General features: G+C 35.3%; 5 protein-coding genes and 1 long non-coding RNA gene across 6 annotated transcripts; 5 read left to right on the forward strand and 1 right to left on the reverse strand.

Annotated features, from left to right (window-relative positions):
* Window positions 1-242: 242 nt before the first annotated feature.
* LOC126869048 (uncharacterized) lies at window positions 243-1,057 on the reverse strand. Its single transcript, XR_007690812.1, has 3 exons — window positions 932-1,057; window positions 458-628; window positions 243-375 (listed from the first exon to the last, which is right to left on the reverse strand). It is a non-coding gene; the product is annotated as an uncharacterized LOC126869048 (long non-coding RNA).
* On the forward strand, window positions 366-4,635 carry LOC126869027 (odorant receptor Or2-like). Its single transcript, XM_050625123.1, has 5 exons — window positions 366-1,185; window positions 1,570-1,669; window positions 1,733-1,843; window positions 2,252-2,407; window positions 2,472-4,635. The coding sequence occupies exons 1-5, from the start codon at window positions 389-391 to the stop codon at window positions 2,520-2,522; spliced, it is 1,215 nt and encodes a 404-aa protein (XP_050481080.1). The 5' UTR covers window positions 366-388; the 3' UTR covers window positions 2,523-4,635.
* Window positions 4,565-6,324, forward strand: LOC126868388 (uncharacterized). The gene is made up of 4 exons (XM_050623748.1): window positions 4,565-5,361; window positions 5,758-5,857; window positions 5,921-6,046; window positions 6,283-6,324. The coding sequence occupies exons 1-4, from the start codon at window positions 4,565-4,567 to the stop codon at window positions 6,322-6,324; spliced, it is 1,065 nt and encodes a 354-aa protein (XP_050479705.1).
* Window positions 6,325-8,172: 1,848 nt separating this feature from the next.
* LOC126869033 (odorant receptor 4-like) lies at window positions 8,173-10,731 on the forward strand. The gene is made up of 5 exons (XM_050625132.1): window positions 8,173-9,648; window positions 10,099-10,198; window positions 10,273-10,383; window positions 10,459-10,614; window positions 10,681-10,731. Exons 1-5 carry the CDS (start codon window positions 8,870-8,872, stop codon window positions 10,729-10,731), a joined length of 1,197 nt encoding a protein of 398 aa, XP_050481089.1. The 5' UTR covers window positions 8,173-8,869.
* A 3,963-nt stretch (window positions 10,732-14,694) lies between these two features.
* LOC126869029 (odorant receptor 4-like) lies at window positions 14,695-17,506 on the forward strand. The gene is made up of 5 exons (XM_050625125.1): window positions 14,695-16,418; window positions 16,554-16,653; window positions 16,956-17,066; window positions 17,138-17,293; window positions 17,417-17,506. The coding sequence occupies exons 1-5, from the start codon at window positions 15,613-15,615 to the stop codon at window positions 17,465-17,467; spliced, it is 1,224 nt and encodes a 407-aa protein (XP_050481082.1). The 5' UTR covers window positions 14,695-15,612; the 3' UTR covers window positions 17,468-17,506.
* Window positions 17,507-17,586: 80 nt separating this feature from the next.
* On the forward strand, window positions 17,587-20,427 carry LOC126869032 (odorant receptor 4-like). The gene is made up of 5 exons (XM_050625131.1): window positions 17,587-19,314; window positions 19,450-19,549; window positions 19,797-19,907; window positions 19,977-20,132; window positions 20,247-20,427. The coding sequence occupies exons 1-5, from the start codon at window positions 18,527-18,529 to the stop codon at window positions 20,295-20,297; spliced, it is 1,206 nt and encodes a 401-aa protein (XP_050481088.1). The 5' UTR covers window positions 17,587-18,526; the 3' UTR covers window positions 20,298-20,427.
* Window positions 20,428-21,925: the final 1,498 nt, after the last annotated feature.

Raw genomic sequence — 21,925 nt, forward strand, 5'->3', positions numbered from 1 at the left:
CCTCTGTAAAACTCTGTAGGAACACATAATTTTCTGGATACAGATATGATATTTCTACGGGAAATTATATTTTACTAGATTATAGAGGGATAGAGCGGAAGGGATTAGTGGCGATGCATTGGTTCAATTCAGTAACTTGAAAAGTTTTCACCATATTTGCCGGAAATCGATCTCTAAATTACTCTCAAGATACGTATAATTTACTGCGATTACTAAATGTGATGGCAGACGCCATTCGATACTCATCTCGCGATGCTTAAAAATTTATAAACGCAAACGCAAGCGTATGCCTGCCGTTTGAAAGGGGTAGTGGTGCTTCCCTTTGTAAGCATTTCATCACGCACATTTGACCAATCGAGCTTGAGCTTTCAGCCACTGGAAAAAGAAAATGATGAAAACAAAAGAAGCAAAAGATGAAAAAGGAATAGAGAAGGATTTGAAGCAAAGTTTAAGATACGTGGAACCCTTTATAATGGCACTCGGTGTCTGGCCACTTCCTCCAGAATCGTCGTTGTGCATGAAGATATTACAACGGGTTATTCGTTCCATTATTATTTCCTTGGCGTTGTTCTTCGTCAGTCCAGGTTTTTACTACGTATTCTTCAAGGAAAAAAGCAACAAAAGGAAACTGCAAATAATAACGACGTACATCAACAGCTTCGTCCAGTTGATCAAGTACATTATTATATTGTACAGGATGAAAGATATAAGAATACTATCGGAGGAGATAAGGAACGATTGGCTACACAGCACAGAAGAAAATCGACGACTCTTTCGTGAGAACGCGAAAATCGGTGAAAGAGTGGTGTTCATAGCGGCCTTCACCTTGTATTCTGGTGGTTTCTGCTATCGAACTATTCTTCCACTGACAAGGAGCAGTATTGTTTTACCGAATAATATTACTATACGAATATTACCCAGTCCAACGTACCTTCCATTTATCAACGAACAGATCACTCCATATTATGAGATAATTTTCGTATTACAAGTTTTGAGTGGTTTTTGCATCTACACAGTATTCAGCGGAGCCATTGGGATCATGATGATGATATGCTTGCATACATGCGGCTTAATAAGGATTTTAATGGACAAATTGGTGGATCTCACCGACAAGTCGAATACCAGCGAGGAAATTATTCAAGAGAAGATGGCAAATATCGTTGAGTATCATGGGAAGATCAAAAAGTAAGTGGAAGATTGGAGAACTCATAACAAAAACAATTTATGTAAAATTTTTCCATTTAATTTTTAAAAATTACGCATTTCAATAGTGAGAATGCAAAGCTCGTAATGGAATCGTTATTATACAAGAACATCTGTGTCTTAACTTAAAGTCGAATAAATTTTAAACCGCTCCATAAAAATTTTGGTTATTAGAACCACACTTTCTCGATATTATTGGCCACATTGAAGATATCAGATTAATGATTAACTTGATTTCTTTATTAGAATAGAATAGGCAACGTGAACAAAAATTTCTTGTAATGAGTTCTTTAATCGAATCCAAGGATTTGTTCAGTGACGAAATATCAAATATCATATTCATAGCGTCCATCATCTTCCTTTCAGATTCTTAAGTAACGGACAACAGCTCTCCGAGTACATTTCCTTTCTTGAGCTCTTTAACGGCGCGGGTATTGTCTGTTTGATAGGATATGCTGTCATAGTGGTACGAGCGATATAAAAATAAGTTGATTAGCTTTTTTTAAATAAATCATAGATTATATTTCAGGAGTGGGAAAATCTTAATACCGTCACTATAGTGGTGTGCTTTACACTGCTAACAACTTTCACGTTCACCTGCTATACGATCTGTTCTATTGGCCAACTTCTTCTCGACGAAGTACGTAGACTGCGGATATTTCTACAAATTCATAACACGTGTAGACACAACTAAAGATATACAGTCTAAGCAGAGGTCTTTTTCAGCTTCTAAATATCACGAGTATTATATTCTCGATATTTTATACATTATAATAGATACGTTATAATGGATACCAGAATTTTGGAAACTGTGCTACTATTGTTAATTCAAATAAATAATAGAAATGTTTTTCTCTTAGCATAATTGATAATTAATTTATTTAATTGTAGATTAGTTATAAAATAACACGACAGTTTGTCAACAGTAGTTAATGTGGTTACTGTATTCATAAAAATCTAAATTTGCACAAACATCTGCACTTTATTATTACGCACCACTCTTTAACATCACTAATAACGTGAACTTTGTTGTCAACTTTCTTACCAGAGTAATAATCTTGCACAAACGTGCGTCACGTTAAACTGGTACCGTCTCCCGATGAAACAGGCTCGGTATGTGGTACTAATGATGATTATGTCGAATGATCCGATGAAATTGACTGCGGCGAAAGTGATGGATGTATCTTTATCGACCTTTAGCGATGTAAGTACATATTAAGACTGTAATCTCGCAAAAATTTGTTCGCACTGCAAAATATATTTTCTAGATTATGAAAGCGTCAATGGGATATTTAAATATGCTACGGAACGTGACTTAATGTCTTATTAATTTTGCACAAAACTTATGAGGCGTAGTATAGTGTCACTTAGAGATCTTATAGCAATGAATGCCGAGGTATATTTTTTATTTTAGTTTACTAGATTTTACAGTTCCTGGACTACGTGTTTCCAGACACTTATGCAAATACCGAAATTTCAAAACTTCTTGTATAATAACTGCATGTAATATATTTCTGAAAGCTTTGTATAAGTGTTCAAATTTTTTCGCGAACCACTGCAACAATGTATCAGTTGAAAAGCAGTTATCGCCAAGAATGACATAGTAGTCTGCTATCCAACTCGGCGCAGTTTCTGTCCTCCATGAAATCATTCGCTTCATTCTACGATAACAGGTAATTTCAAAACCATAGTGCCCGTAATACTTTAATAATCGAACTGCAAATATGTATGTAAGATCACATGGTAATTCAGGTGATCGATTCTGAAGTCTGGAAATCGAGAAGCGATTTTCAACGTCCTGAGCTACCGATCTTTCTCCGTCAATCTTCAATATTTTAAATAATTACTCTTTCTTCTATCTTGTCTATCTCTGATGTTGCTCTCTGTCCGTCCGTTTGGGAAACGAGTGTCTCTCAAAATCTCTCGTAAAACAAAGAAAGTCGTTCTGTCTGTGAAACAAAGAAAGTCACTATCACCCTTGAACTCTAGGGAGTTTACATGTATATACATACTGTGTATACAGCTCTTCTCCCTTATGTATAATACCCTTTTACGTCTATATCTTTTTTATTGAAACTTATTGAGTGACAATAAATAATAAACAAATTTTATCCTCTCGAAAATGTATATCATTGTAATATAATTTCGAATTGGCCGAATATTGCAAAATTTATATTAAAATTTATGTATCTATTGTTTGTACTGTCTATTTGGAAGTAGTTGGCTTCTGTGAATGATTGTGATAGAAATCTATTTGCGTCGTCATATATTTCGAAGCCGCACCGTAACTATAACGTGTCGAGCAAAATATTCGTCGCTTTCTGGACAAACACTCACTTTCGTAGATTACGAAGGATGCTGCTGGTAGCTCGTCATTACGCAGATCTCGCGAAGAAATAATTCTTGAAACAAGTTTCGGCGTTTAAGATTGTTGGCCACTGTCCTTCATTCTTAAACGTTTCGCTTCTTATCAGACTCGGTCGTTTCGCCTGGATTGAGCTAGGAATTTTAGAGAAGTAATCGCAGAAGCGTCTTGATATTCTGAGATTTTTAGTCATTGCCCTGCATTCTTGGACGTTCCGTTGCGTCCTTGGGCGTCATGACGGAATCCAGGAGCTGTTTTGGTAGCACGAGGTGTTAATCACTGCCCTTCACTCTTGAATGTGTGTGTGACTCCAACGCGTTATCGCGAATCCGTATAAACTACCAACATTGGAGACATTTTAGAGACTACAATTGCACATCTCTCAGACTTCCTAGGTGTTGTGGGTATTGGGCTTTTTTCACAGCTTAGTATGTGTCGCCACAAGAGTTACTTTTCCTGGAAACGTTTCCTGGAAAATTGTTGAACCAGCATTAACAAAATGATTCATCATCGAAAATCACGATAAAACAAAACTCCGCAAAACACTGTAGAAACACATAATTTTCTGGATACAGATATTTCGATATAAAATATGTGGTATTTCTATGGAAAATTATATGCAGAAAGGTAGATGTTCCAGGAAGCTACTAGATTATAGGGATACAGTAGAAAGGGCTACTGGCGATGCATTGGTTCAATTCGATAATTTGAAAAGTTTCCACCATATCTACCGGAAATCGAACTCCAAATTACTCTCAAGATACGTACAATTTCGCAGAATGATTACTGCGATTACTAAATGTGATGGCAGACGCCATTCGATACTCACTTCGCGATTCTTAAAAATTTATGAACGCGAACGCAGTCGTATCTATGCCGCTTGAAAGGAGTAAGGGTTTTACCCTCCGAAAGAGGTAGTGGTCTTGCTCTTCGAAAGGAATTTCATCACGCACACGTGACTAATCAAGCTCGAGCTATCAGACATTGGAAAAAAATATGATTAAAACAGAAGAAGTATCAAACAAAGAAGAAAGGGAGAGGAACTTGAAACAAAGTTTAAGATACGTGGAGCCTCTTTTAATGGTACTAGGTGCCTGGCCACTTCCTCCAGAATCATCGTTGTGCATGAAGATATTTCAACGTGTTATTCCTGTCATTAGTATTTTCTTGGCGTTATTTGTCATTTGTCCGATTTTTTTCTATATAATCTTCAAAGCAAGAGGCACCAGAAGGCAAATGGAACTGTTGTCGGCGTTTATCAACAGTCTGATCCAGTTGATCAAGTATATTATCATGTTGAACAGCATGAACGATATAAGAACGCTGTTGAATGAGATAAAGAACGATTGGTTATACGGTACAGAAGAAAATCGACGACTCTTTCGCGAGAACGCGAAGATCGGTGATAGAGTGGTGTCCATAGTGGCCATCACCATGTACTTTGGAGGTTTATGCTACCGTACGATTCTTCCTCTTTCGAGGGGCAGAATTATTTTACCGGATAATACTACTATAAGACTATTGCCAAGTTCAACATACCTCCCATTTATCAACGAACAGATCACTCCGAATTACGAGATAATTTTCGTATTGCAAGTTTTGAGTGGTTTATTCATCTACACAGTATTCATCGGTGCCATTGCGATTATGATGATGATATGTTTGCATACATGCAGCTTACTAAGGATTTTAACGGGCAAATTGATGGATCTCATCGACAAGTCGAATACCAGCGAGGAAATTATTCAAGAGAAGATCGCAAATATCGTTGAGTATCACAGGAAGATCAAAAAGTAAGTGGAAGATTGGAGAACTCATAACAAAAACAATTCGTGTCTAATTTTTCGATTTCTTTGATAATTACGCATTTCAATAGTGAGAATGCAAAGCTCATAATGGAATCGTTGTTATACAAGAACATCTGTGTCTTAACTTAAAGTCGAAGAAATTGTAAACCTTTATAAAACTCCATAAAAACTTTTGTCATTAGGACCATACTTTCTCGATATTATTGACCACATTGAAGATACTATAATAGAAAAATCTTATGCTCCTTATATTCTCTATTAGAATAGAATATTCAACGTGAACAAAAATCGTTCTTGTAATGAGTTCTTAGTCGAATCCGAGGATTTGTTTAGTGAAAGTGTCAAATATCATATTCATATCATGTATCATCGTCCTTTCAGATTCTTAAGTAACGGACAACTGCTCTCCGAGTACATTTCTTTTTTTGAGCTGCTTAATGGCACGATTATTATCGGTTTGCTAGGATATTGTGTTTTACTGGTACGGGCAATATAAAGTCAAATTGTCAGTTTTTTTTTAAATAAATCATAGAATATATTTCAGGAATGGGAAAGTCATAATACCGTCGGTTTAGTGGTGTACATTACATTGCTAACAACTTTCACGTTCACCTCCTACACGATTTGTTCTATTGGCCAACTTCTTCTTGATGAAGTAGGTAGACTACGGGTATTTCTTTAAATTCATAATACTTGTAGATACAATTGAAGAAATACAGTCTAAGCACAGGCCTTTTTCAGCTTCTAAATATAACGAGTATTATATTCTCGATATTTTATACGGTATAATTGATACGTTGTAACGGACACTAGAATTTTGGAAACTGTGCTATTATTGTTAATTCAAATGAATAATAGAAATCCTCTTTTTCTTAGCATAACGATAATTTATTTATTTAATTGCAGATTAGTTATAAAAGAACACAACAGTTTGTCAGCAGTAGTTAGCGTGTTTATTGTGTTCATAAAAATTTAAGTTTGTACAAACATCTGCACTTCATTATTATGCACCACTTTTAATAGCATTAATAACATGAACTTTGTTGTCAACTTTTTTACCAGAGCAATAATTTTGCACGAACGTGCGTCACGTTAGACTGGTACCGTCTCCCGGTGAGAAAGACTCGGTATATGATAATGATAATCTTTATGTCGAGTGATCCAATAAAATTGACGGCGGGCAAAGTGATAGATGTATCTTTGTCGACGTTTGGCGATGTAAGTACATATTAAACATCAGTGCCGCAAAATTTCTGTACGCTCTGCAAAATATATTTTCTAGATCATGAAAGGGGCTATGGGATATTTAAATATGCTAAGAAAAGTTAATTAATATTCTACCGATCTTGCATGAAACCTAAAAGGTATAATGTCACTTGAAAATATTATAGCAATGAATCGAATCGAAGTATAATATATTCTGTACCTTACTTTACTAGTTTTTACAGTTACATGTTTCTTGACGCTTAAGCGTGTGCCTACTGAAATTTGTAAACTTTTGTATAGTATCTGCATATAATATATTTTTGAAAGCTTTATACATGTGTTTAAATTCTTCCTTGAATCATTGTTCTTAGTACTTTAATGATTACGTTGTAAATATGTATACAAATATGTGTACTATTCGTTCCTCTTGTGCATAGTACTATCCTTTTACGCTTATCTCTATGGTAATCTTCATTCACATCCGCTGCAAACTACGCAGCCGGTGAAAAAGCTTCTGTCGAGAATTAGAGAACATCGTAGTCATATTTATTAGGGATTTATTGTGGAACAAAATGAACGAGCTTTCGAATCATTCAGTTACAAATGAAGACGTTGTACAGAAGAAGATCGTAGATATCGTTGAACATCAAACGAGACTCAGAGAGTGAGCTTTTTTTCTTGAATAGCGTATAAGATAGTGTACTATTTTCCACAAAGGCAATTGGTATATAGTTTAGCTTTCAAATATATGATTAACGCGATTTCTCAAGTAATCGGTACGAGTAATTTTCCAGTGAGAGTCACTTCTATGATTTTCTATGATTTTATTAATTCTAGGTTTTTCGTGTTATATCTTATCGTGTACGTTATAACTTGTTCTATTGTAGTTGAAGTATTTACACTCTTCTTTAGTTATTCATTTCTTACACGATTAATGTCTCGGCGAGGAAGATAAAATTAGATAACTTGGATATTTTAGAATTAAATGTGCGAAGTAGCGTAAATGTTACAGAATTGGATAAAATCTTTTGAGAAAATAAATAACTGATATAAATAATCAATAAAACTGTATTCACAATGTGCTACATTGATCAATTCCTTATCGACCAAGTATTCAATCGATTATGTTTTTAAAGCAAATACCGCATCCACGTGGTGTTTATTGAAAATTTGATTTTTGATAGAGCGGAAATATCAAGCTAATGTCTATTACGTTGAACTGGTACTGATTTTCGTCGAAAAAAATGCGCTGCTTGATATACCAGTGATTATTATGTCGATTTATCAAATAAAAATCACCGCCGCCAGAGTTGTATCTTTAGCTGCTTTCACTTTCAGAATGTAAATATAAAATCATTAGAATTCCATATTTTCATATTTTCGAACGTGCTGTAAAATATATTTTCCGGATCATGAAATCGTCGATGGGGTACTTCAATGTGTTACTAAGCACTCTTTAATAGGAAGTTAAAAAGTACATTTAAATTTACCAAGTATATACTGTTACGTTTGCTATAGAACTAGTTAAATTGTATAAAATGTATGATGTACGATATTGTGTTATTAAGGATGTGAAAATTTGTCGTTGAAACTGGTATTTCTTTATTTTTCTATATAGCTGTTCAATGTATTTTGAAATGATTAATTTCCATATCGTTAATAGCCTAACAAACGATCGTGATAACTTTTTCCATTAGTCTGAGAATTCTATTAGTTGATACAGCGTACCCTTTTCACGTATGCGATCCTTTTATATTCTCTTGCTACTGCAGTCATCTCGTTCGTATGCAAAACTTATGTAGAAAATAGCACAATATTTTAATTACACTATCATCAAATTTTAACATGCGTAATTTTCTCACAAATATTATATATAACACATTACAATTTCTATTATTGTATCTGATCCCGTCATAACATTTCGTTGAGTTCTTTGCAACTATCACAGCAAAGGTTATCCCCACGACGATTGAAAAATTTATTCGTATAAGAAAATACGACATTGATACGTATTAAACTATAACTTTTTACTGGCGAGGGGCAATCACTCCGTACAGACGAAGTCCATACGTGTAATTTCAATCAATTTTCCATTGGGTTATAAGAATTTCAGATTGCACATCGCAATCCCTTCACGTACAGTAATCGTCTCAATAACAGCAATTTATTTCTATGTTCGCCTGGATTTATTATTTTATGCACGCAAGCGCGCGAAAGGTTTTGGAACGAACACCGTTTACCCTTGCGTCATGTCTAGTCATGTACGGGACATTCATCCGACTAAAAAATGTCACGGTTAGGAGACAAGGAGGAAAACCTCAAGCATTTTGTAAAATTCATCTATCCACCAATGAAGTTGATCGGTGCCTGGCCAAAACCCACCGCCACTTCTACGTTTTCAAAGGCTATAAAATGGGCTTTAATTGTCTCCGCTTACTTCCTACAACTGTTGGTCTTTGTACCAGGTGTACTGTATCTATTTCTGAAAGAGAAGAATGGCAAAAAGCGGATTCATATTATGATACCACACATAAATGGCTTTAGCCAACTGTGCAAGTATACCATCCTATTGCGACGAACAAACGAGTTTAGCAAAATATTGGATCAATTGAGCGACGATTGGGTGGACGCCACAGAAGATAGTCGTCATATCTTCCGTATGAGAGCGAATATTGGACATAGGATGGTGTTGACAGTGGCAATTACCATGTACACTACAGGTCTCTTTTATCGTATAATTATACCACTCTCGAGGGGTAGAATCGTCCTACCGAATAACACGACTATGAGGGTACTACCGTGTCCAGTTTACTTCGTCTTCTTCAATGAACAATCTACTCCTTATTACGAGATAATTTTTGTTCTGCAAATTATGGGTGGATTTCTCAACTATACGATTCTGTGTAGTACGATGGGTGTGTGCTTGATGCTCTGCTTGCACTTAAGCAGTTTGTTGAGGATTCTGATGAACAAAATGATCGAGCTTACGAGTCAGTTAGATACAAGCGAAACAGCTGTGCAGAAGAAGATATCGGATATTGTTGCCTATCAAACGAAAGTCAAAGGGTGAGTAATACGTGCTTTTGGTAGTGTTAATATTGAGTTTTATCGAGATAAAAACAGTGTTAGATATACGTATTCAATTGTATGGTTATATCTTAACTCTAATTAAATAATGTTCAACGTAAGAATTAGTATAATCTTGGTATAGTTAAAAATTATATTTAGTGACATTCGATAGAACTCCATATATCTGAACTCTATTCATTAAAAGGAAATTTTAATTAATGTCCGACCACTTGGAATCCCTCGGATCAAATCCTCTTATCTGAAAAGAAATACTACAATGTGAATGAAATATAATAGGTAAGAAAGAACGTAGGCCAACTCTTATGAAGAGTATACCGCTTCCAATGTGTATGCATTTCTACTGTATAAATTACAGGTATGAGTTCGAATAAATGGAGTTCCACTGTAGAAAATAACGAGCATTAATCGATCGAAATTTGATTTCAGATTTGCGAATAGCGTGGAAGAGATCACACCGTACCTTTACTTTTTCGAGATATTTAATTATGCTATAGAAGCGTGCATAGTGGGATACTGTATTATCGTGGTATGAATGAATGATCCTAAAATCTTCGTTGAGAACAATGATTATTTCTATAAATCTTTATTGTCGTATGCCAGGAATGGGAAGAAAGCAATGCTGCGTCTATAATCGTGTACCTTATGTTTCAAGGAATTTGCATATTTTGCAACTACGCGATGTGCTACATTGGTCAACTTCTTATCAACGAAGTATGTAATCGATTATGTTTTTGAAACAAATACAACAATCCCCGTGGTGTTTATTGAAAATTTGATTCTTGATAGAGCGAAAATGTCAGGCTGATGTCTATCACGTTGAACTGGTATCGATTTCCTATGAAGAAAGCACGCAGTTTGATATTAATCATTATTATGTCGAATTATCCGATAAAACTCACAGCTGGAAAGATCGTAGACATATCATTAGCCACTTTTACTGATGTACGTATCAAGAATTTAGATTTCTGCATCACATTTGTTATATATGGTGGCAATAATATTTTTCAGATCATAAAGGCGTCGGTGGGATACTTGAACGTGTTACGGAAAGTCACATAAATTCTGATAGTTTTTGGAAACTGCAATTAAAATAGACAATTTTGAAGTTACTACTTCCTTTTGAAGTTATTTACAATCTCAGATACCTACTCGCAGTTATGTGTACTAGTTGTACCTCTCACGTGCTGGACACTTTTGTATTACATTTCCTCAGCTACTGCGATAATCATTCCATCCACTGTAGATTTCCCAATCAGTAAAATGGTTCTATAGATAATTATAAAATATCGTAACCATATTGACATGAAATTTCGTAACATTTCATTTGTCTATAAATATTTTTCTTTTAATATCTTAGCATATTATTCACAACATTTAATTAGAATTTTCGTTGTAGACAAAGATTACTTCTCCAGCAACCGAAGCTGTAATAATAAAGCTTCTTGTCCACTGGGGAACCCTATGCAACGCAAGCAAAACTCATAACTAATAATTCCGAGCAATATCTCACGTTTTTGAGGCCGTGGTTAGGTATAATGTATAATAAGCGAATTTTAGAAATGGTTACAGACCCTTGAAAACTAAATCCGGTAGATAATTTTGATATTATTACCACGGTGTTTTCCTCCTTAGAAGGAGTGAACTGAACTGTGGATATGTGTACAACTTGTTCTCATTTTGCACTGAATCTCTTCATATTTACCTAATACTAGTATCTATCGACAATAATCGCTGTTCCCCTTCACTACTAATTTTACAAAAAAACTTCGCTAGGAAGTTGTAGGATATCGTAACTGAATCGTAATATCTCGAAATATGTAATTTCATTACACACATCGTGTATAATATGTCAAAAGTTTGTAAAAATAATGTAATCGTTCACAAGATACAATAACATCTTTTTCAAATCATCGCTGTAAAAATTGTTTCCTCTGAGGTTGAAAGGATACATCGTACGAGAACATATTGAAGTTGTTATTACGATGAAACTTTTCTATGAAGGCAAACCATTCGTCATAAGTACAGCTTTCAACCACTTTCCATACCCTTTTATAAATACTGAATAGAAATTACATCTCCCTTACAATCCCCTGCCGATATTTTACATACGCAAGCGCGATGAAGTTCTTGAGACGAATGTCACTTTCGTTCGCAACGTGGCCAGTAGCCATTCGCTGAAATTTACTCTCTCTAAAAAATGTCTCGAATAAGAAACGTCGAGGGAGAACTGAAGCATTCCCTAAGGTTATTACATCCGCTTTTAAGAATAGTCGGTGCCTGGCCGTACTTTGTCCCAACTTCTGTCTTCGCAACAATCTTGAAATGGTGTCTAATATTCATCTGTTATTTCTTACAATTACTGTTGCTGATTCCAAGTTTCGTATATATATTTGGGAAAGAAACGAATAGTAGAAAACAATTGAAACTGCTTGCACCTCATATTAATGGTTTGGTGCAACTGACCAAATACACGTTCCTGTTGTATCGAATGCACGATTTCAAGGAATTAATGGAGGCGATGAGGAACGACTGGTTAAACGCTACGGAAGAGAATCGAAAAATTTTTCGGGAAAATGCGGAAGTTGGATACAAAGCGTTATTGGGACTGGCAATTATTTTATACAGTAGCAGTTTCTGTAATCGGATGATCATCCCACTTTCGAAAGGAAGAATCGTCCTGCCGGATAATACTACTATAAGGCTGTTATCCACTCAAAGCCATTTTGCATTCTTTGATGCACATCGTACACCGAACTACGAGATAATATTCACTCTGCAAATTCTCGGCGCATTCGTCATCTACACGATCTTATGTGGTACCCTGGGGCTTACTTCGTTAATTTGTATACATATGTCTAGTTTATTGAGGATCTTAGCGAATATGATGATCGAGCTATCGGATCAACCCGACACGAGCGAGAATGCTGTGCACAAAATGATCAAAGATATTGTTGAATATCGAACGAAGGTTAAAAAGTGAGTCGAAATAATTTATGTTCGCTATACAAAACAATATGTAAGATATACAAAACAAATGTGTAAGATATTAGAGTGCATGGTGTGTGCAAATTAATTTTAGATTTTCTGACAAGGTCGATCATATTATGTCGTATATAAGTTGTTTGGAGATTTTCAATGGTAGCTGCATTACCTGTATGGTAGGATACTGTATTATCATGGTAAATAATTCAAATAGATTAATTCCATGAAGCTCTGTCGAAAAGCAAAATAACGTAATTATTTACATAACGTGTTGTTCTATATTTAGGAATGGGAAAACAGCGATACCTTTGCTGTAATAGTCTACGTCATGTTCCAAACGGTTTGCATGTTTATTGTTTTCACAATGTGTTATATTGGACAACTTCTTATCAACGAAGTACGTTATCAACTATTTGTTAATAGTTTTTTATACTCGTTGGTAATAATCTTTCTCGTAGTTTTATATTTGTATATTTTCTCAAACTGATCACTTGCGCTTTCTTAATGATTCTTCACTTTGTTAGTAGAGCATATATGATCAATCGTGTAATTTCTCGGAGACTAAGTGATCGCTGGAGTTGATCAGATCAGTTTCTGTATATTTAAACTATCAGTGTGACATTTATGATATTTATAATAAACTTTACCTTTGACAGAGTGAAAATGTCAGACAGACGTCCGTTACGCTGAACTGGCATCGATTTTCGTCGAAGAAAGTGCGCTGCCTAATACCGGTGATGATTATATCGAATTATCGAATAAAGATCACCGCCGCCAATATTGTAGAGATATCTTTGGCTACCTTCACCGATGTAAGTATAAAATAATTAGAATCCCATATCTTCGAGCGTTCTGCAAAATATATTTTTCAGATTATGAAAGCGTCGATAGGATATCTCAATGTGTTACGAAATTCTGTTGAATAGAAAGTTAAACGATACAGTTGAATTTACGAAGTATGTACTTTTACGTTTGCTATAGAACTCGTTAAACGTAATATATAGTGTACGATAGTCAATTATTGGTAGTAAAAATTTGTCCTTGAAATTAAAAATTATTTTTGAAGTTGGTCAATGTATTTCGAAATGATTGATTTTAATATCGTCATGATGCCTCCTCCATTTTTCTCAGAATTCTAATAATTGAAACTGTGAGTACGAATTGTTCGAAATTGTACAAAATTGAAACCTTTTCATCATTTTGTATATTAAATTTTTATAGTTGAAACTTCTGTAGAATATCGCACAATATCATATTTGCACTATCATACATTCTCAAAGTATCTAAATATTTCGTCACAAACATTATATGTGACAAATGATAATTTCCTGCTTTAATTCCAAAATATATTTTATAACGTTCGATTGAATTTCTTTAAATTATCGCTGCCAAGGTCTGCGCTTCAACAATTGAAAAAGTGAAACTGTTGTGATTTAGAATAAATGAGTTTAGATAGGCAATGGTGGAAATAAAGGACAGTTGGTTAAATACAACTCAAGAAAATAGACACATTTTCCTTACGAACGCCAATTCTTTTGGGTATATTTTCTTGGATATTGGGTGATAATAGGAATAAAAAGTTATCTTGTATAGTGACGGTCTATGTAATCGGACGATCATTACAGTTTTGAAAGAAAGAATCGTTCTGCCAAATAGAAGACTACCGTATGACCGATATATATAGTCCATATTATTTTATCTTCTTTAACGAACAACTTACCACAAATTACGAGATAGGCTTCACTGTGCAAATCTTCGGTTTAGCCATTTTCACGGATGTAAGTACACAGAAATTCGAATTTCGTATATTCGAATTTTGCAACATCCTGTAAAAATTTCTTCCAGGTCATGCAGGTGTCTATGGGATATTTAAAAACTTCTCGAAGTATTCTTTAATACCTCGAGTTTGTCATGGAACTTGTTAAATACGGTATGCAATATACGTTAGTTCACAAAAAATGGTATAAACGCCTGTTTCCGATACCAGCACGTTTTTATTTTTCTGTAACATTGTTCGACTTATTCTGTAATGGACGATTTTCAAATCGTTACCGCGTTTATTCTCTCTGTTCGGCGGGGAATTTTAATAATTGAAACACAGCTCTGGGTAAAACTCGTTTCCCTTTATCTACGGTCACGGTAGTAATCGTTCGCAACCCATACGAACTCTGCAGACAGTAAAAAACTTTTGTTTGCAACTACTTTAATTTCCCGCAAACACACGTAATTTTGTAGAATCATTTTCGTACGTAATTCGCAACGCTAAAATCTTTTTAGAGGTGACGATAATAAAGATCGTTTTTTTAAGGATTTAATTGTAAATGGTATAGCAAATTAACAAATGGAGGGCTTCCTAAAAAGACGATCCCGTACAAGAAAATAACCAATTGCTCAAATTGTTTCTAAATTATCAGTTTTTCAATATTAGCTACGTTTGAATTGACAATTAGACTGCGAATATTTTCGTATTTACACAAAATCTAACAGTGCGATAATGCATACAACGTGAGAAAATATATCAAATATTTCAAGCAGAACACACGTGAGTGTGTAACTTCCAATAAGTGAAACAAACCTCTATTTAGATTCTATTTCTTCACTTGTATTCGTCAAAATATAGATGTGCATAAGAATCTACAATAATTATAATATATTAAAAGTTCCACGATAATTCAACTGTTTCACTAGAAAATATACTCGACATGTATATACACTAGACATATAATTTTTCAAAAATCTCCTGAAATCTTAAAACAAAGCTCCTCCATCGCTTCAACGCAACACAGGCAGTTCCTGGAAAGTTGAACGGGGTAATTTCAACCACTTTACCCCGTGCAATACAATCGTTCAATAACTGCAATTTAATGCTGAATACGCAAACAGATTACACACATACGCAAGCGCAGCGTATCGAATCAAGCCCAATTCTTATTTGACTCTACGCTTATCTGGTCAGTCATGTCAAAGTGTTCAGCCATGAAAAAAACATCTCAACTAACAAAGAGGGAAGAGGATATGAAATACGCCACGAGATACGTGAAACCAATTTTAGGAGCAATTGGTGCGTGGCCCGTTTCATTTTCCCCTTCCTTCACGTCGAAAATTTTATTAAGAATAGAACATATTCTCACGTACTTCCTATTTTTCTTAATAATTATACCAACCATCATGTACGTGTTTTTCAAAGAGAAAAACAACAAGATTAGACTGAAACTTATGGGGCCGATTATTAACTGCACTATGCAGTTCTGCAAATATACGATCCTTCTGTGGCGGGCAAGCGAAGTTCAAAAAGGTTTGGATGTGATGAAACAGGACTGGATAACAGCCACGGACGAGAATCGATTGATTTTTCGCTCGAAAGCGAAAATCGCGAGAAGAGTGGTGCTAACCGCTGCAATTACTATGTACGGAGGTGGTTTATGCTACAGGACGATCCTCCCTCTTCTTAAAGGATCTATCGTCACTCCTGACAATATTACTATAAGACCATTGCCCTGTCCGAGTTATTTCGTAATACTCGACGAACAAAAATCTCCAAATTACGAAATATTGTTTCTAGTGCAAATTTTGGCTGGATTTGTTATTTACGCAGTTATTAGTGGTTCTTGCGGTCTTTCTGCTCTTTTTGTTCTGCATGCGTGTAGCATGCTGAGGATCTTGGTGGACAAGATGAAGGCTCTGGTGGATTTGAGGGACATGTCTGACACGATGGTCCAACGGAGGATCATGGATATCGTTGAATATCAGACGAAAATAAAGAGGTTAGTGGAATATTCTTGCGAATAGAAACGATTGGATTGGAATATGATTTATTCTAACTGGGAAACGAATTGGACAAGCAATGAGTTTATTGTAATTTATGCGTTGCATGCCCTGTATTCGTGACTTGATTGCAGATTTTTAAAGAACATTGAAACAATTACAGAGTACATTTGTCTAACGGAAATGATGGGTGGTACGTGTTTAGTTTGTCTCGTGGGATATTATATTCTCATGGTAGGAGTTAGGCGAATAATACTTAGACTGCGGATGTTCATGCGAAATGGTATTTTTATGAATGCAAACAAGGCAATGGAATCTAAATAGAGTAATGTTTTGTGAGATCAGAATGAGGTTTGTTAAGATTTGGTGTCATTTCCGGTTTTCCATGTATTTACATGTATTTTCAATTGGTGTACTTCATTCCGCATTTTTTATTTGCACGCTCCAATTTTTTATAACCGCGTGAACATTCACAGTCTGATAATAACATTAAAAATATTTTGTTCTTTCATCAACATAGGATATACATATTTTAGGAATGGGAGAATAATAACATCGCGGCTGTACTGATTTATGTCACGTTACAAATATCCTGTACCTTCTGTGTCTTTATACTCTGTTACATTGGTCAACTTCTTATTGATGAAGTATGACGTCATTCTTTTTTTTTGTAACCTATTCGACGTTCTAAATCTTATCGTATTTGTTCTGTTAACAGAACCAGATTGTAGGACAGGCATCATGCATGATCAATTGGTATCATCTCTCGACCAAACATATGCGTTCTTTAATACTAATTATCGCTATGTCTAATTATCCGATGAAATTGATGGCTGGTAAGATGATTGAAATGTCTCTAGCTACTTTTACCGGCGTAAGTATAAGGAAATCAAATTTTCTTTTCCAGAAATTAAATTTAATAAATCTATATCTTATTTAACATATATTCGAGTTTAAGTTATATCTTGTTATATTTTCCATAAATAATTTTTCTTAGGTCATGAAATTGTCAATGGGATATTTAAACATTCTACGCGAAGTTATCTAAAAACCTTTTTACGATACTTACGATATATCCATATGAACTTATGCAAATTCATAAAGTCTCCAAAGGAACATGTCTCAGATTGTAGCACTCATTCAGTACAAAAATAAAAATTCATCGTGTCAGTTCTCAGTCGTGTATTCTTTCCTCTTTATCTTCGCACAATATGTTTCTCGCGCTATGTTCGATCCAAGCTTCCTCGAGGCTTTATAAACATTCAAAAAAGATTTTAACGTGACATCTTGGAACATCTTGTAAAATATTTCTTTCATTATATCATGCAGATGTCGATAAGATATTTAAACGCCTTACGAAGTACACTTTAATACTTCAAGCTTGCCATGGAATTTGTTAAATACGCTATGCAATGTGTGTTAATTCATAAGAAACGGTATAAATATCTTTTTTCTAAACCAGCATATTTTCATTTTTCTGTAACATTGTTTGGCTCGCTTCGTAGTGGACGATTTGAAAATCGTTATCGGGCTTTCTGTCGCCGTTCCGCGGAGAATTTTAATAATTGAAACGCAACTCCGGGTAAAACTCGTTCCCCTTTATCTACGATCACAGTAATAACCGTTTATGATCCGTACAAACTTTGTACATAGCAGAAACACGTTTGTTTGAAACTACTTTAATTTTCCATAAACACAAACAATTTTACAGAAACATTTCAATGCGAAATTCATAACGTTATTTAAAAATAAAGGCCGTTTCTTTAACCATTGAGCTATGAATGGCAACACCAAATTAACAAACGAGGACCTCTAACCAGTCACGTATATGTATATAACACATACTTGTCCTCGAGTAGCTTTTCCTCTCGAATCAATGTTCTTCTACCGCTGCATTTCAATCAAAGCGGTTCCTGGAAAGTTCTCTCGGATAATTTCAACCTGCCCTTTACATATTTCTCCTCTCTGCGATCGTTTCAAAAACAGCGATTCGAAGTTGAATTCGCGAGTAGCTATCAATTCACGTATACGGCTATACACAAGCGCAATATATCGAATCTACTTGACTACACTTACGTAGTAGTCAGTCTCGTGGAAGCGTCCAGCCATGGAAAATATATCTGCTCTTACGAAGGCGGAAGAGGATATGAAATACGCAACGAGATTCGTGAAACCAATTTTAGGCGTAGTTGGTGCGTGGCCTGTTTCATCTTCCTCCTCTTCCTTCTCGAAAATTTTAACTAGAATAGAACATATCCTGACGTATTTCTTGTTCCTCTTGCTAATGGTGCCGACCCTTATGCACGTGTTTCTGAAAGAGACAAATAATAAAATTAGACTGAAGCTCATGGGACCGATTATCAACTGTAGCATGCAATTTTGCGCATATACGATCCTTCTGTGTCGAGCGAATGAGATCCAAAATGGTTTGAACGTGATAAAGCAGGATTGGATAACAGCCACGGAAGAGAACCGATTGATTTTCCGCTCGAAAGCGAAGATCGCGAGAAGAGTGGTGTTAACCGTTGCAATTACCATGTACGGAGGTGGTTTGTGCTATAGGACTGTTCTTCCTCTTCTTAAAGGAACTATCGTCACTCCTGGCAATGTTACTATAAGACCATTGCCCTGTCCGAGTTATTTCGTAATTCTCGACGAACAAAAGTCTCCAAATTACGAAATATTGTTTGTACTGCAAGTTATGGCTGGATTTGTTATTTACGCAGTTATTAGTGGCTCCTGCGGTCTTTCTGCTCTTTTTGTTCTGCATGCGTGTAGCATGCTGAGCATCTTGGTGGACAAGATGAAGGCTCTGGTGGATATGAGGGACATGTCTGACACGATGGTCCAACGGAGGATCATGGATATCGTTGAACATCAGACGAAGATAAAAGGGTAAGTGGAATATTCGTGTGAATAGAAATGATCCAAGTGGAATGTGATTTATCGCGATTTGGAAATGATTTGTACAAGAAATGTACTTATTAATACTTATGCGTTATACGCCCTTTATTCGTCACTTGGTTGCAGATTTTTAAAGAACATTGAAACGATTACACAGTATGTTTGTTTGTCCGAAATGATTTGCGGCACCAGTCTGGTTTGTCTTGTAGGATATTATATCGTCATGGTAGGAGTTAGACTAATAATATGTAGACCACGAATATTTATGTAAATTCAAATTTTTCCGAATGCACGTAAAAACATGGAATCTAAGTAATTTCTTGTGATTTATTGTTAATTTGAATATTTCGCACATTTTTGTGTATTACGTATATTTATTTTATATTTAAACTTAATTTCTCAAAAATGCGTGAACATTTATAGTGTAATAATGGCATAAAAAATCTGTTCCTTTAAGGATGAATATATTTTAGGAGTGGGAGAATAATAATGCCACGGCGGTTTTGATTTATAGCACGATACAAATATCGTGTACCTTTTCTGTCTTTATTCTCTGTTATATCGGCCAACTTCTCGTAGACGAAGTACGACATTATTCTTTCTTTGCGTCATTTTCGATTTTCTAAATCTTATCGTATTTGTCTCGTTAACAGAACCGCATTGTTGGACAGGCATCATACATGATCAACTGGTATTATCTTTCAAGGAAACATATGCGTTCTTTAATACTAATTATCGCTATGTCTAATTACCCGATGAAATTGATGGCTGGTAAGATGGTCGAAATGTCTCTAGCTACTTTCACCGACGTAAGTACAGAGAAGTGAAACTTTCTCTTCAAGAAACGATGTTTATCACATCATATTAAATATATTATATTCTAATTTAATTTACATCGTATTATATCTTTCATCGTTTTTTAGGTCATGAAAATGTCAATGGGATATTTAAACATTCTACGGAACGTCATCTAGAGATCTTATTAAGATACTCATGATACATCGGCAAGAAATACTGTACATATATTCCCAAAAATTACGAATGAACGTATCTTCGACAGTAACGCTGTTCTAGTTTTGGAATAAAAATTAATCAGAGGTCCAATCACGTATTCTTGTCTCTTCATCCTCGCACGATAGATACATATTCGATCGAAATTTTTCTCGAGATTTCATAGACATCCAACAAATTATTTAGCGTGGCAGTGAAAAGAACAAATATTCTTTAACTGTATCCGTGAGTGAAATATCCATGAACTATGTTTCCAAGATCGAAACAACGCTTAGTTCACAACCTCCTACAGTGCACTGTAAAATACGGTAATTATATGTTTGTCCCTCGTCGTACGATTTCCTGTAACGTTTTCGCAAAAATATTCATTTCGAAACTTGTCATTATCGACAAGTGCGCAGCTTAAAACATATCGGGGGCAATACAGAAAAAGCCCTTCTCGCTGGTTGTTCCCGGCTTAGCAGCGCAAAGCGTGCGACCAAGCAAAACTTTTCGATTCGACCAGTTGTCAGTGGGAGACAACACATCAGCCCCCGATGTCCGACAATGAACGCGGTAAAGCTCATTGTCGTGGAGAAATCTCGCAATCCAAATTGCAAAGAGGATCTGAATTTCCATATACGATACAACGTGTGGACATTTAGAACGATTGGAACTTGGCCAAAATCTCTGAACCTGTAAAATTCTGTCGGGAAACTCCAATCTCATTTCAATGCTTTCGCTCGCTCGAGCGAAAATCGTGGAAGAGGGTGGCGACGTAAGCTACGGAAAACTGGTTTATCCTTTTCCTAAGATCCTTCTGGACGCTTGGCGCAGTCCCAATAATGAAATTTTCTATACGATACAGTTATCGTTTGGCTTTGTTACTCGTAATATCACGGTTGCCGCTTGATGGCCGTCAGTTACCGGTTTTGCTGTCTTAGCTGGAGAAATTTATTAATTTTAGATAAATTTAGATAATTAAGCTTATATACGCGTTTTAAAGACTTTTTAAAAGAACCAGTTCATTTATCATAACTTTTTAGTTTTATAACTCTCACAGAAAATCTCTTGCCTGAGGTATCACTGGTAGAAATTGTGTGGTACACTTTAAACATATGTTTCCTTGGGTATTATTCGATAATGGTAGGATTCGATAATCAATAAAATTTTCAATAATAAATAGAACAATGTAATGGTAGGATTCGATAATCAATAAAATTTTCAATAATAAATAGAACAATATAAATGATAAATAAACAGAAACAAAACATGTATCTCCCTTAAAGTCCATTATTATACACTTGTAAATGTATCACTCTCGTTGGACCATTTTTATTTTTATCTTGCAAGATATTTTACGCAAAATCACATAAAACATATTTTTACAGACAGTGAAGGTCGGTCAAAAGTCTTACTTGATCGATTGACATCGGATGCCCTGGAAGAAGAGTCTTGCCATACCTTTGATGATTTCGATGTCCTATTCAACCACAGGATCACAGCTGGCAATGTTATCGACTTTTCCATTAGCAGTTTCGGTGACGTAAGTGTCTCAGAAATATCTAACTGTAAATATCAGTTTCTCTTGTAAATTTTCACTGAATACAGA

Source organism: Bombus huntii, chromosome 8 (genome assembly GCF_024542735.1).
Source record: "Bombus huntii isolate Logan2020A chromosome 8, iyBomHunt1.1, whole genome shotgun sequence".
NCBI lineage: Eukaryota > Metazoa > Arthropoda > Insecta > Hymenoptera > Apidae > Bombus > Bombus huntii.

What these genes read in the sequence shown, in the direction of transcription:
- LOC126869033 (XM_050625132.1), top strand. Translation starts at nt 8,870, where the DNA reads ATGTCACGGTTAGGAGACAAGGAGGAAAACCTCAAGCATTTTGTAAAA. An exon ending in TGGGATACTGTATTATCGTG is followed by an intron (nt 10,199 to 10,272) that starts GTATGAATGAAT and finishes GTCGTATGCCAG; the next exon opens with GAATGGGAAGAAAGCAATGC. An exon ending in GTCAACTTCTTATCAACGAA is followed by an intron (nt 10,384 to 10,458) that starts GTATGTAATCGA and finishes GATTCTTGATAG; the next exon opens with AGCGAAAATGTCAGGCTGAT.
- LOC126869029 (XM_050625125.1), top strand. Translation starts at nt 15,613, where the DNA reads ATGTCAAAGTGTTCAGCCATGAAAAAAACATCTCAACTAACAAAGAGG. An exon ending in TGGGATATTATATTCTCATG is followed by an intron (nt 16,654 to 16,955) that starts GTAGGAGTTAGG and finishes TACATATTTTAG; the next exon opens with GAATGGGAGAATAATAACAT. An exon ending in GTCAACTTCTTATTGATGAA is followed by an intron (nt 17,067 to 17,137) that starts GTATGACGTCAT and finishes TTCTGTTAACAG; the next exon opens with AACCAGATTGTAGGACAGGC.
- LOC126869032 (XM_050625131.1), top strand. Translation starts at nt 18,527, where the DNA reads ATGGAAAATATATCTGCTCTTACGAAGGCGGAAGAGGATATGAAATAC. An exon ending in CATCAGACGAAGATAAAAGG is followed by an intron (nt 19,315 to 19,449) that starts GTAAGTGGAATA and finishes ACTTGGTTGCAG; the next exon opens with ATTTTTAAAGAACATTGAAA. An exon ending in TAGGATATTATATCGTCATG is followed by an intron (nt 19,550 to 19,796) that starts GTAGGAGTTAGA and finishes AATATATTTTAG; the next exon opens with GAGTGGGAGAATAATAATGC.
- LOC126868388 (XM_050623748.1), top strand. Translation starts at nt 4,565, where the DNA reads ATGATTAAAACAGAAGAAGTATCAAACAAAGAAGAAAGGGAGAGGAAC. An exon ending in TATCACAGGAAGATCAAAAA is followed by an intron (nt 5,362 to 5,757) that starts GTAAGTGGAAGA and finishes TCGTCCTTTCAG; the next exon opens with ATTCTTAAGTAACGGACAAC. An exon ending in ATGAAGTAGGTAGACTACGG is followed by an intron (nt 6,047 to 6,282) that starts GTATTTCTTTAA and finishes ATTTAATTGCAG; the next exon opens with ATTAGTTATAAAAGAACACA.
- LOC126869027 (XM_050625123.1), top strand. Translation starts at nt 389, where the DNA reads ATGATGAAAACAAAAGAAGCAAAAGATGAAAAAGGAATAGAGAAGGAT. An exon ending in TATCATGGGAAGATCAAAAA is followed by an intron (nt 1,186 to 1,569) that starts GTAAGTGGAAGA and finishes TCTTCCTTTCAG; the next exon opens with ATTCTTAAGTAACGGACAAC. An exon ending in CTTTATCGACCTTTAGCGAT is followed by an intron (nt 2,408 to 2,471) that starts GTAAGTACATAT and finishes TATATTTTCTAG; the next exon opens with ATTATGAAAGCGTCAATGGG.